Source organism: Melanotaenia boesemani, chromosome 3 (assembly GCF_017639745.1).
Source record: "Melanotaenia boesemani isolate fMelBoe1 chromosome 3, fMelBoe1.pri, whole genome shotgun sequence".
NCBI lineage: Eukaryota > Metazoa > Chordata > Actinopteri > Atheriniformes > Melanotaeniidae > Melanotaenia > Melanotaenia boesemani.
In genome coordinates this window covers 29456502-29471538 of record NC_055684.1, presented here as the reverse complement: position 1 = coordinate 29471538, position 15037 = coordinate 29456502, and the positions used below count along the sequence as shown (strand labels likewise).

Below are 15037 nucleotides of genomic sequence, written 5' to 3'. Positions count from 1 at the left end.
CAAACACTTAAAGTGCAGCGTGAAGTTTCGGCAGTCTGTGTTGATTTGGGGAGCTATGTCATCTACCGGTGTTTGTCCACTGTGCTTTAAGTCCAGAGTCAACGCAGCCGTCTACCAGGATATTTTAGAGCACTTCATGCTTCATTCAGCAGAAAAGCTTTTTGGAGATGATGACTTTATTTTCTAGCAGGACTTGGCACCTGCCAACTTCCAAAAGAACCAAAACCTGGTTTAATGATTAAGGGATTACTGTGCTTGATTGACCAGCAAACTCTCCTGACCTGAACCCTGTAGGAAATCAATGGGGCATTGCCAAGAGAAAGATGAGACACATGAAATAAAGAAGAGTTAAAAGCCTCAAAAAAAAGAAATTAAATAATTTGAAGGCCACTATTGAAGCATCCTGGTCTTCCATTACACCCCAGCAGTGCCACAGGCTGATAACATCCATGCCACACCGCACCGAGACAAAATTCTGCAAAAGGGGTTTAAACCAAGTACTGAGTTCATATGCATGACGATATTCTTCAGATGGTCAGTGGTTTTCACAAGCTGTAAGCTAAAATCATCAAAATTATAATGAATAAATGCTTTAAATATGTCACTTTGCATGTAATGAGTCTATTTATTAGTTTACCTTTTAAGTTGAATTACTGAAATAAATAAAATTTTGTGCAATATTCTACTTTTTTTTTGTTTCACCTGTATTACCATGGACATTATAAAACCAATTTCTGATTAATTTGTGCTTCAATGCACATGCAGATACTGTAACTGCTAAAACCTTAATTATTCCACATATTTCTAGAACAATGCTGAATGGATGGAACACCATAGATAGCTCCTAATTTAGAGTGGCGAGGAGTGCTGTCAAAAAGAAAAAGTTAACTTAAACTATTGAAGCACAACACAATGTTACCAACCACTCTACCAATCCCCTAACTCATACACTTACTGGTTACTTTATTAATTACACCTTTTCAATCACTTGGTTACACAACTAGCTAATCAGTCAATCAAATGGTGGCAACTCTGCATCTTGGTATGTAGACACAGTTAAAACGACGTGTGATTCAAAATGGGGATTCTGGTCTCAGTGTATCAGAAACTGCTAAACTACTTGGATTTCCATGAAGAACCATCTCTACAGCTTTCAGAGAATTGCCTGAGGGGGGAAAAATCCTGCTACTGCCAGTTTTGTGTACAAAAATACCTTTTTATTGTCAGAGGAGAATGGGGTGACTGGTTTGAGGCGAAAGAAAGGCAAGTTATGCAGAATACCATTTCTGAATGCATACCAGGTTGAACCTTGAAGCAGATGGACTACTGGAGCAGATAAGTCGCACCAGGTGTTGCTCCTGTTAGCTAAGACAGGAAACTAAGGCCACAATTCACACAGGCTCCCCAAATCTGGATAATTATTATGGAAGATTAGAATACGTTGCCTGGTCTCATGAGTCTCAATTTTAGCTCCACATCGAGATGGAAGGTCAGAATTTAAATCATGAAGGCATGAACCCATACTGTCTTGTATAAGTTGTTCAGGCTTCTGGTGGTGGTGTAATGGTATGGTGTATATTGTCTTGGCATACTTTGGGCCGCTTAGTATCAATTGAGCATCAATGAAATACTACAGCCAGCCTGGGTTTTGTTGCTGACCATGTCCATCCCTATATGACCACCATGTCACAAAGTTTAAATAATCTCCAACTGGATTTTTTTTTAACATGAAAGTGACTTCAGTGTACTCCAATGTCCTCCAAAGTCACCTGATCTAAATCCAATAGAGCACCTTTGGGATGTGGTGGAACGTGAGATTTACATCAAGGATGTGCACCGACAAACTGTGTGATGCTACCGTGTCAATATGAAGCAAAACCTCAGGAATGTTTTCATCACCTTGTTGAAATGCAGAATTAAAGCAGTTCTAAAGCCAAAAGTGGGTCCAACCCAGTACTAGCAGGGTGTACCTAATAAAGTGCTATGTAGCTCCGACATATTAGTGGAAGAAAAACAAAGGAAAACGTACAGAAACATTTATTTGAAAGCTACTCCAACACACTCCACCTGGAACTGAGCTTTAGAATCTGTGTTGTAAACAAAAGAGGAAACTGAAGAGCAGACATCAGACACAAGGTGGTAGATCAGAGAGATAAGATAAGCTGAATATTTATTGATCCCAGAGGGATATTAAGTCTGTACAGCAGGAAATTAACTCAAGCAGAAGCCTAGAAAACCAAATTTCACTGACATGTACTGAAAGCATCGTCAGGAAGTGACTGTCTCCGACCTTTCATGCAGGTTTCATTTCAGAGGTGGCGTAAATGTCAAACCCCAGATGAAAGGATCTCTACTTATTTCACCCTCTGCAGTATCAAAGTTGAAACAATATCTGAACAATAGCTGCGGCCCACAGCTAGAGTATATGTTTTTTGGCAGCCAGTGAAACGTGTGAGAAAATACCAGGAGGCAATCTCCACATGGTCACACTATTGATTCGGCTCTTTCTGTGCAATTAAATACTAACAAGAGTCCAGTCATAAAATACCATTTATGATCCTCTACAACGCACACCATTACTTTTACACCTGTGGGTCATTAGGAAATTGGTCAGTCTTATGAGTTAAACTTTTAAGCCTGTCTGTGTACTGTCAATCCATTACATGTTATATGGTAATTAAAGAAGAAGCTTCCAACACGTAATTTACAGCTATTAATTGCAAATGTTGCAATGGGTCATTTTTCTAATGGTTAGAGTGGGAAAATCATTCCTAATAAATATTTCAAGTGAAAATATCTCCACTTTAGCATGAGACCATTAATCTTGGAGTAAACAAATTTGCACTGATGCAGAATTTAATCTTCCACCACATCTACGAGTTTATACAAAACCTGCCCAGTCTGTCTCCCATTTAGATGGAATAAGGCTGAAGGTCAACATTTAGATTTTTAATTTTCAGCCAGACAGCAAAAAGGGCCAAGTGGAGCATGAGAAAAGAGACCATCTGAGATTTACTGAGCAGCCAGAATGGGTAAAATAGATAAAAACAAGCTAGCATGTATACACTAGAAATCAGACTGAAAGTGTTTGAACAGCATAACCTTCTGAAATTCTTTACAAAAAGGTGGCCGAGAGCGTCAAACACAGCAACACATATGCATTGATAAACACATGCTGCTCATAACAGTCTGGTATAGGGTCCAAGTCTACAGATGGTGTGATCAGGGAAAGCTGCCAGCTCTGCCCTTTGGTGTTTTCACTCCAATCACACTGCACAGATGAATAAGTCATGTAAGGCCGCTCTGCTGTCTTTTCTGTTTCACCTCAGGGGGCAGAAGATTGCTGAAGTTGCCTGGACCTTGTCCAGGTTTGGGCACGAAGCCATCCTCAGTAAGAGTTTTGTGTGAGCATATCAGTGCAGCAGCAGTACCGTTTCTCATCCCTGACATACGCTCATCTTTCTAAGGGTCTCCTCAAGGAAATCCCCATTTTTTACAATCTAGTTAATACAATCTAGAATAAACACAGCACACAGGACCCAAAAATAGCTAATTCACAGATGGAGCATTTACAATAATAAAATATTGCAATTGTTTGTGCTATGTGATGGTGCTATAGCAACACAGCATGTGCTACGCCCCTTTTTAAAACACAACCAAGAACATGTGGGTTTGGGACATGTGCTACCTTCATTAATGCTGTCCTTGTTGTGTTTACTCTCACTCACTGAAGCTGCTGACATTTCAGTTCAAAAAACAGTAACCATGAAGACAATTTTATTTACAATAAAAGTGTTTTCTTTTCAGATAAAGCCATCAAACTCTAGCTGCAAAGCACGACAGGAAACATCCATCCAAAAATGCATTCAGAGTTTTTACTTTATATCAGAACAGATGGGAACCAGATGTGGGACACCATAGAGCTGTTTGCTGTGAAAAAAATATGATAAAATGTGCTGCAATGTCTTCGGAAAATACATGTATTTTTTAAGAGAAACTATTAGAGCTGCCATTCCTCAGCTGAAAGAAGCATGAATCAGTGACAGAGACACACAGAGCATGTTGTATCAGTGGAGACGTTGGTCATTATTCTGACTACATACTCACAACAAAGCAAAGTGGTGGCATCAGATTTAACAAAAGTAGCTGAGCTGGAAGAGGTGACCTAAAATGAATGAGCAAGTCCAGTGTTGTGGAAACAAGATGCTCATGATGTATCTGCTTCTTTGTTCTCCTTAAAAATTCTCAACTCAAACATGTTTTAACATGACTTTTTTTTTTTTTTTTTTTAAACACAACAGGCTTTTTGAATCCTTGAATCTTGAATGGGATCAAAACTAAAGGGCCACAAGATGGGAAAGTGATTTGTGCCCAAAAACTGTCCCATATATTTAGTTTTTCATCACTTAAAACTGCTCAACTCTGCTGCTCTGACTCATCATGAGTCATCATCAACTCATACTAAGCAGGTATTAAATAGATTCAAGAAATTCTTGAGAAATGACTCAAAACACTCCCTTTTTTTCACTCAAGTGTAACGAATAATCCATGATTTAAAAAAAAAAACATACCATGAGTGCCTCTTCAATTTAACCTCATAACTATTCAAGACAAAACTAACAAAAGCACCAGTTTTTTTAGCAGGTGAATAACAGAGCTGGTATGAAAGTAGAAGATTAATGAAAGAGTCTTATTCTGCTGGTACATACAGTAATCAGCCCAGCCAGCTTGCTCCCAGCAATGAGGTGGTTATTTACTCATTTTTTAAAAAAAAACTTTTAAGAAAAACATTTCCAGATGTGTTACAAGAATCTGCCTGAAAAAAAAGCTCTACAGAGAGAAATTTAGAATTTAGACAGAATTGAGAGTGAAGAATGACAAAACAAAAAGGAAAAGGAGTTTGGGTGAGCTAAGTGATGAGATGAAGTGTGAGAGATCAATCTGTAGGACATACAGTCTATTACTTACAGTGTAGAGTTCATTTGTCACCTTCACCAGCTCCTCGTGCATCTGGATCCCAATGTCCTTGCTCTGGAAAACAAAAAGAAGGAGGGATATAAAGAGTCAGGAAAAACAAATTATATTTGTCAGCATTGACCTGATTGACCAAACTCGGTTGATTATGCTGACGCTAAAACTTTTGCAAATTGTATAAAAAGTCTGCACAACTACAGGATTGATGACCAGTGAAACAGCTAGAGAGACGCCTTCGAGCTGTTAAGCTGAAACTTTCTATCAAGCACACAAACAGGACAGTTTCTAATTAATGAATGAGTCACCTCAGATTAACATTTTCTTCATTTTTTCAATGAACAAGCTCTGCTGTAAAGTTTAGACTAATATCAGAGGGTGATATAGGGGCAGAAGCATGTGGCCATTCTCCTTATTAAAAATATATCAAATTGCCAACAATGTGGCACAGCAGTGCTGTACCTTTCATTTATTCATTTTCTATATCACTTATTCCGATTCAGGGTTGCAGGGAAGCTGAGGCAGGATACACCCTGGACAGGTCGCCAGTCCATCGCAGTACTTTTTATATGTATATTTACATAATCGTTACATTAAAACCACATTTCATTTCAGCAGATCTCCAACTCTACTTGTCACCGAGTAGTGATAAAATCAATGCATCTGCAAAAGCACATTCACAATGTTGCATCTTGCATTTTCAGACTTAGTTATTTTTTAAAAGTCTCTTTTTCATCCATTACTCCCATGTTTGAGTGTAAATGCACCAGTGAGTGCATGTGTGAATGTTCACATTTGTAAACTATGTCAAGGATTAAAGACAATGTGTGGTATCCTCTGAGGAAAAAAACACTTTCTACTGTTGTTTTAGCATCTATATTTCCATTTTTATATGTAAAACAAAAAAGTTATAGTTTGTTTTGTTTAAAATCTCACTGAAGAGTCCCCCAGAGACCCAAACTCTTTCCTCAAGAGCCACAGTTCATTCTTTATGAACACACACACACACAGTTTGACTTCAGTAATTAACACCAGCCTGCCTCCTGTTGTAAAACAGAGGACACACCTTGCCCAGAAGAAGAATTAAGCAACAGTGAAAACAAGAGTGTGTGAGAGGTAAAATGTTTTTATTTCATTTTACATTGATTTAACCATTACTTTACTTGGCAAAACATTAAGAACAAAGCCTGGCAAGTTCCAGAAAGCACTTTAAAAAAAATTAAACAATAATGCTCCTAAATATCAATAAATCACGAGTGGAATTGACCTGTAGCAAAACATTTACAGGTGTCATTAAAAACCTCCTTTAGAAGGTTTTTAAAAACAGAGACAGAAATAAAAGCATCTATTTTTTGTAACAAGTTCTAGTCACTTAAAAGACATTTGATCAAAGTGACACTTGGTTTTGGGGAAGTGTAGCATGATACGATGGGAAGACCGTGCTGTACTTGACTGCTGATACTGGGTGCAGAAACTGTGTTAGATAAGGAGGTGAATGACCTTGGAGTGTTTTATAGATGAGAGTGAACCAATGAACATTGCCACGAGTGTGTAAGGAAGGCCATTTAACCTGAGAGTAAAGCCAAGAGTAATGAGTTTTGAAAGAAGCATTTGTTACAAATTGAATTGCAGAGTGGTAGATTGTGTACAGTTTTTGAAGAGTTCCTTTGCAAGCATATCCGTAGATTGTTTCATCATAGTCAAACATGGGAAGAATGGTCTTTATGAAATGACTGAGCTGCTCATCAATGGTTATTTTGCACAAGCCAAATATTTATTAGAAGTCTGAATCACTAGTATAGCATCTCTGTTTCAGGATGTTTGGGTACAGTACATGTACTGATTATTGGATCTGTGTTTTTAATTAAAATAGGGGCAATATTTTTCATTTTAAATTGAACACAAATTTATACTTCCAACTTATTTCAGTTACTTTACAATATCAATTTGTCCTCCACAAATAAAATTTAATTATGCTCCATAAACATTTTGTCTTGTATAAGTACGGTAAAGGTAACTTGTATGCCGACCATATGTGTGAGGTTCTTCAATTACCTGTAGCAACTCACTTTTCTACATTGTCCCATCTTCTCATGTCTCTCAAGCTCTTAGTCTTCAAATGTTCTAGAAATGTTTCAGAGTAGTGTTCCCCAACATTCCCTCCCTCTTATTTCCAGTCAGGGAGAGCACATTTCCTGCAGAAATCTTCCTGCTGTGATGAACAGCAATTAATTGTCTGTGATTTCTCCTAAAACTCCTGAAGTTAAAAGAGGTCTCTTTATGGTTCAACCCAGCAAATCCAGTCCACCATTTTACCAGGAATCAAACAACACAATAAAACGTTCCCTCACTCAGGAAATACACTGCACTGCTTCACTTATAATACTTAGCTTTAGCCAGAAGTGACTCGTTGTTTTTATCTTAACTAACATATGGATTAACCCAGCAGCCTTCTGCACTCACAACTTCTCTCATCTAAACACAACATTAGCAACTCAACTGTGGACATAGTTTTTCTTTTCTCTGGTGCTGATGGGTCCATGTCCATGTGCAACTCACCCCTATAACAGGATCAATCTGAATACAACCCACACCTTCCACCGATTGTTATCTCTGTCAAATTAGCATGACATTTACTCTAAATGTAATTAACAACATGCCACTCTCGCATTACTTAAAGAATACACCTGTACATACTTGCTTCTCACTTTTTAAGATGGAATTTCAGAATTTCAAACACTCTAGATGACACAAGTTTGATTTCCAAATCACAGGGAGAAAAATGCTAAAGAGAGGAATTTAACAAGCAGCTAAATGAGAGGAGCCATCTGTCTTTTGACTTTTGTTTCTTCATGTCAGCCTGACGGTGACATCCTGCATAGCTGTAAGAGGTGTAAACATAAAAATTAGTATAATCCATATATCTCATTTACAGAATATGTGGATTTAACTATTATGGTGTAATTTTAGATCAAGTGTTGGAGAAACAGAATCAAACCAATGACTCATAATAAGAACATGCTCATGAGTCAGAAACATTTGTTTGTGGGAGATTGAGGCAACAGCTTACACAGCCTTGATGAGAAGTTCATGAGTGTACAGCTAACTCACTGCAATACCGCACAAGCATTACGTTTAAAACAGTAGAAAAAGTTCTTTAACTCTGCTTCTGTACATAATATTTCCAGGACATTTCCTTTGCCACTGGAATAATGACTCAGTGAAATGTATAATGTTATTTCCAAAATGAAAGCAGCATTGTTTCTGGCAGAGCAAGTCAAGAGGAAGCAGTTGGAACTGAATAAACTATATCAGTTCACACAAATTTCGTGGGGTTACTCTCACTCCCATGCATAATTCAAAATAATTACTTTAAAACTTAACACAATTAAATCTACATTGAAAAAGAACTAAATAAACTAAAAGCCTTGATGATAATTTAGTTATTGTTTCCAGAAGGGAGGCGGCAGGTCCCCACAATGAGATGGAGTAAACTGATTTATGTCCTCACAACATAAGCAAGACATGCAAACACACTCACTATTTGTCAAACCGCATCCACCCACAGTTCAGAGAGATCCACAGATAAATGAAAGTTAACCTTCTTGTCCACACCCTGCTCGACTCTAATGACTGTGCTTGAAAAAAAACATGAAACCGCTGAGTCGGAAACTAGCCTCTAAAAGTAAGAAAAACTCAAAAATAAAAAAAAAACAAAACTTGCTTCAACTGCTCTCTTTAACTAAGTTATAAAATATGCTTAAAAGAGGAAAACAAAGTAATCTTGGTAGGGATCTTAGGAGGGATTTGTTGTTTTTGCAGCGTTTGTACCTGGAGCGCAAACATTAAGTCCTGCTCAAACAAGCACAGAACGCGATACATAGTATACATCCTCAGAGGCTCCACGAGCGGGCAAACGGCATCTGTATGCATCAGCAGCTCTGAGGTGAGACAGATTGCAGCCTGCACTGCAGAGGCTTATGGGGGAGCAGGGAGGGTTCATTCAGCAAGAGAACAACTGTGATGCAACACACTGTAAGAGCTATTGCAGAATATCAGTAAGAGTCCTCAGAATAATATCTGTGAATGTACACTTTTAAAATCTTCCCTCTTCGAAAAGAAAGAAATTAAAACATTCATACCTGCTGTGGTTTATGAATGTATTCTGTAAATTAAATCATAATAAAGCAGAAAGGAGCATGCATGTAAGAAATTATGCCTTCAGAACATTTCTAATTTAACTAGATTATTAAGAACCATTTTCATTTTTGCTGTTCTGAACACACCCTTTAAACTCTGATCAACCTCTCCACAGAGGCATAGCAAACCTTAAGATATAATACACAGAAAATGATTGGATTTTAACAGCAAAACACATCCCACTAACATTTAATATCCTAACATAATGAACATACCAGTATAATAAATAAGGCAGATGACTAATGTTTCAACAAAATATTTATCACATAGTTATGCAAGTTATGCTTGACGGCAACAAAACTTTCATTTTAATTTAAAATTCTTACCAAATGTGCATCACAATATTTTAATTAAATTACCAATAAGCCAGCCAGCTAGAGCTAACAGTACCCTTCATCTTCCAAACATGGAAGCTACCTGAGGGAACCTGGCTCAAAAATAATGGAGTGTTTCTCTGTTTTTAGCTCTGACAAAGATAAGCATACAAACACAGAATGAAGTCTAGGAGGTGGACTGCTGTTCACCTACAGGAAAGCCTGCAAGGTGAAAACGGGGTTCTAATGTTTGGATAAGGCCTCAGTTATCCCTGCTATGTGCTGACAGTGAGCCAGATGTTGTTCACACTAGTAGGGGGGTGTAGAGACTTGTGCCAAGGGGGAGAGTCTGGTTCATTTTCCCTAAACTGCTTTCAAAGCTCTGTAGACCATGCAACAGTCAGACAGCTTACCAGCTCCATCTGAGAGCTTACTAACACCAGACGGGGCTCATAGACTGCATTGGACTGAATTCAATGACACTAGTTTAAAACCCTGTACATAGCCTGGACACTGTAAAGTCACACTGTAAAATTGCAGCCATTTTCTTATCTGAATATTAATGGTGACAATGTGAAAATTTGGATATTCATGGCTTTATAACACAATGACATAAAAATCTGAACTGATACGCAAAAAAAACATTGTCAGATGCTTGCTTCATATACAACAATATCAATACTCACTCACAATCCAGCACTATAAACAACTGGTTCTTTGAAAGGATCATTTTAAAGAAAAAAATACACATTGTTTTATTTTATCATACGTACACAACATTTATAACCATACACAGAAAAATTAGAAAGATCTTGTTACGTTTGCAAATTCATTATGCACTTCTGAGCTCACATCAGAGCACTGTAATCTTAAATACAGCAAATAAAAGATGTTGGATTATTAATTATAAAAGCACCAGACATTATAAAGAATTAAAAGGTCCCACTTGAACATATGCTGAGCTCAAGTAAATGCAAGTACATAATGCTGCCACTACCTGACTCTCACTCTGTAGTTTTTCTTTGGCACTAGTTGTTGTTTTAATATATTTGCTTAACCCTTTAATGTCTTGCTCCCCCATTTGATGTATTTGATTTTTCCTATCACTAGGCCAAGGAGATGAAAACATTTTCCTGTTGCTTATTTTAGTAGTGGGAGTGTTAAAGTGTCACAACGTAAATTTCTGACCTTAAAACTCTGGATTTCTGACTCGTTTTGATGGCACAGTGCCATTTATTATGTACATTCCTGGAGCCATTGTTGCTCAGTAGCATACTGAGGCAGAAGAACCGCACTTCACAACTTCTGCTTTCAGAACTTTGGTCACGTTAAAGCTGAGTTCCATGTCACGCATCGCGTCAAGCGCTAGTGACTACTTATCAACACACTGGCTTTCTGGAATGTGCACTGTGGCTAATTCATCAATAAAATGCAAGTGAACTTTATCAGGAAGAGAGAAAAAGAAAGAGAAATGGACGGAGCAAGGGATAGGACAACTAGGAAAACTTTTACTCGCTGTATAGAGCTCCAAGCGCAGGTAGGATTCAAGGTAGACGCCAAATTAGCTGTAGTAAGTGGGCACATCTGAGAAAATCTGTCAAAGTTCCATAGAGCGTCTTTAAAAGGTTAACCTTATGTAACTAAAAGCACCAATATTGAAGTAGACTTGGTCGTTTTAACACCTAAAGAACTATTTATCCTCCCTACGTATGTAAATAGTAACGTCAGTTTCAAACACTGTCATACGTCGCCATCCTTAAACTTCTATGTGTCTTTTATGTTGCCATGGTTATTAAATCAATTCCTCCACTAGAGGGCAGTGCTGAGTTCAGAATTCACTCCTGTGATCCGACGTCAGTTTCACACACTGGTAAGTGGCAGTAATGCACCGCTACAAAGCTGTTTCAAACCGCCCAACATACCCTAAAACACTTTCCTCAAAATTCTTCTTCTGTTTATCTTTTCTTCCTGTTCCTCTTCTTCTTCTCTGGTTTGCTTCTTTTCCTGCTTACATGTCAGCTATCATGCTCAACATTGCCGCCACTATTTGTGGTGGTATTCTTCTTATACTTCTTCTCTGTCAAGCGACAGATGGCTAAGCTTTGTGAAAATTGACCAAATAACGCACGTAAAACCAACACAGAAGACAGATGAAACTCTGTCCGTTTTTCTGTCCGTCTGTGTGTCCGTCTTCTGCGTCAAGCATAACTGGGCCTCCAGAGTGCGATTAGGAACTTGTTCAGTTGGTGGTTGCAACACTCAGCGAGTCCGGCTTTATTTTCATGCTGCACTTAGTCAAAGAACTGAACCTACTGAATAATGTATACATCTCACCTGAGGCAGCACTGAATTAGTGAATGAAAAGACAAGATAAACAACGAAGAAGAAAACTTGCTCATCAGTTGATTAATGCAGGGAAACTTCTAGTTTCACCACAGAAGTTATATTCCATTTCCTGCATTTGATTCACTTGAATGATGAAGCTTATTAGTAGTTGTACCAGTGTATTATTAGATTTATCATTAGATGGGCCAGAATTCCTTGTTTTTATATAATCAGAGTTCGATTTTTCACTCACACCTCCCCAAAGAAACTAGATTTTCTGAGCAAACAAACTAGAGTTCAATTACGAAAAGCTGGCATCAATGCATCCATATTTAATAATTGAAGAAAACATTCGGCTTCAGCCCCAATTTACAAAATCCACCCTGCTCAGAAAGTTCTGAAACTAAATTTCTAAATGAATTTTTTAGGTAAATTTATAAGCACACATTTGTAAAATCTCATTTATAGAATAAGATGAAGACTCAATTAGGTAATGCAAACACAGGAAATCAGATATTCTCATTATTTCATTGATCCACACCAGCTAAACACAGATAAACGTGCAAACATGCCAGCACAACTCTGCAGGAGAAACTGGTGTGAAAGCAGCTTGAGACAAGAAAATGTTCTTTCACCTTATACACAGGTTCTCAGAGAGGCAACAGCCAGCCAAACAGAAATAAACACAGACAAATGGGTAGATCCAAAAACCAGCAGGCTGACTAAATGTGACTCAGTGATATTTAGAAATGCTGAGTTGCACTTTTACATTAACCCCATGGCATCACGAAGAGGTCCGTTGAAAATGTTTATTTGGTCTCCAGACTCATTTTGTGTTCTGGTTGATGAAAAAAGAGTAACGCAGAGGAAGGGAAAACACTTTCACTGACCTTCTTGAAGAGGCGGATGACATCCTCACTGATCTGCGCCAAGCGCACAATAACATTGTTGGTGTAGATGTCACTGAGGGTCGCATGGTCTCGGCTCTCGCGTCGCGTCTGGTTCAGAACTAGATACCAGCAGTTTACTGAGGACAACAAATGCTGGTCTTTCCTGGAATAATGACAGGAATACAGGGCTGTTAGAACATCTTGGAATAAAATCAAGTCTGACACATGTGATGATGTTTTAAGTATTCATTATCATGCTCATTTTGAACATATTAATGTAACAGCCACATGTTTAGAGGACGTGCCCTTCAAGTTTCAGCTCAAAATACAGCATAGAATGTTCTTTCATTCATGTCTGTAGTGCACACCTCCTATTTTATAGTCATTTTCTATAACCAGCTGTTTCACTGACTGTCCTTCAAATAAATTTACTTGCTGATGCTCATGCCCGTCTCAGGAATATTGCTACGTCCTTCTTGCTGTCGCCAAGGATACTATGATAATAATGATGAAAGATAGAGAAGTTGCTGGCTGTATGTACTTGGGGCAAGGCTGAGAAGAGCGACTACATAGTTGTGACATTATGGCCTTACAAAGTCTTGATGTCTCATTATAAAGAGAATTTTTTGAACACCAACTCTGTACTTTTCTAATAAATACTTTAAAAAAATTCTATCAAGCTTATGTAGTATCTAAACAAACCTTGCAATAAAAAAGGAAACTTTACTTTCTTTTCCATACCAACTTTATTTATAAAGCAATTTAAAACAACCATAGCTAAACAAAGTGCTGTACACAAGTAAAATCCAAACACAAATGAAAACAAATGATAATATCAAACATTAGAACAGCTAAAAACAACACACTAAAACCTATTAAAAATAATAGGTATTGCTGAATTTGAAAGCAAAAGAATAAAATGGATTTTAAAACAAATATTGAAAGTGGACCGTAAAGGGGCCTCTCCGATGTGCAAGACCTACCTTTTTAGCTTAGCTTTTAACTGAATCTTTAAGGTAGTTATTTGTGCTTTAATTTTTTATTTATTTTTCATTTATGTTGTTATTTTATCAATTTATTTGTGCTTTAGTCCATTTGTATTTTGTTTATTTTAGTACATTATTTTTATGTATCTTTTAAACTTCTGTTTTTGTGATTTTTGCTATTTGTTGCTGCCTTGCACAACTTCTGAATGTTTTCTTTGCACCATCGGTAATGCTTTTAATGTTTATGTAAAGCACATTTAAACTGTCCTGTACACGAAATGTGCTATACAAATAAAGTGCCTTGTCTTGTCTGTTGTTCTTTTTAGGTTTATTTGATCTTTAGCTTTTTAACATTTTAAGTCCAGTGTTTTCCTCATGGCGATCCGCCACACTGGGGACTCTGCCTGCTCAGGCTGCAGGGTTGCTCTAGCAGCGTTTCCCCTGTCTGGATGGCTTGCGTTCTTGTGTGTGTGTGTGTGTGTGTGTGTGTGTGTGTGTGTGTGTGTGTGTGTGTGTGTGTGTGTGTGTGCGACTGTATAATGAGAAACTAGAATATTTAGAATTTGCTTTGTTATAGTTTGTTGTACAAAGGCTTGTTTTAGTATGCATATATTTTTAATATGTAAAGCACTTTGTGTTGATTTTTAGAATGAAAAGCGCTTAATAAATAGTTTGATTTGATTTTATTAATAATACTTTTTAGGCTAATGATGATAGTGTTTTTATATTTACCATTAAGTACACTGAACTGCTTAAAGATGATAAACTATTGTACAACTCTGTCCTGTCCACATTTCCGTCTTGCTCCAGTGAATATATTCCCCCCTCAACTGATCAGTTCCTCTCTCCTCCAATACACACCATGCAATGGCTAGTAAAGAATATATTTAAAATGCTGGTGTCCGTAATGATCGTAAGATTCATGAGTTCTTATTGCTGTGTAATCAGTTTAAATGGTCTCTGCCTAGGGTGCTTTGGAATAGAAAGACCAAGACACACAGACATTAAACCACACACACAGATATACAATCCCTTCAAACCCATACCGTTGTCTGGATCCTATCTGAGTATTAATCAATCAACCAACCGGGGGGGGAGAGACAAGGAGGACGAGGGGGAAATGAGAGCAAGAGAGGAAGAGAACCAGAGCAGAGTGGGGGATTGGGTTTCACTGTGAAGAAGAAGGGATAAGCAGCATCAACATCAAAGACACCCCCTCCAGAGAGCTTCCATAAGGCTAATCACATCTAATGAAGCTGATAGTGTATGTAGTCACTTCAGAGTGCTTTCACCATTATTTCTTACTTTACTCTGCCCCTAAATGCACTTATATCAGGCTGAGAGGATACAA

General features: G+C 37.7%; 1 protein-coding gene across 2 annotated transcripts in view; it reads right to left on the bottom strand.

Annotated features, from left to right (window-relative positions):
• Positions 1-15037, bottom strand: part of srgap3 (SLIT-ROBO Rho GTPase activating protein 3) — a 62317-nt gene that overhangs the window by 27240 nt on the left and 20040 nt on the right. For both annotated transcript variants that reach the window (XM_041980485.1, XM_041980486.1), the window contains exons 3-4: positions 12701-12863; positions 4969-5031 (exon numbers count right to left, since the gene is read on the bottom strand). In XM_041980485.1, the coding sequence (XP_041836419.1) occupies positions 4969-5031; positions 12701-12863 (226 nt within the window). The remainder of the gene's footprint in view (positions 1-4968; positions 5032-12700; positions 12864-15037) is intronic.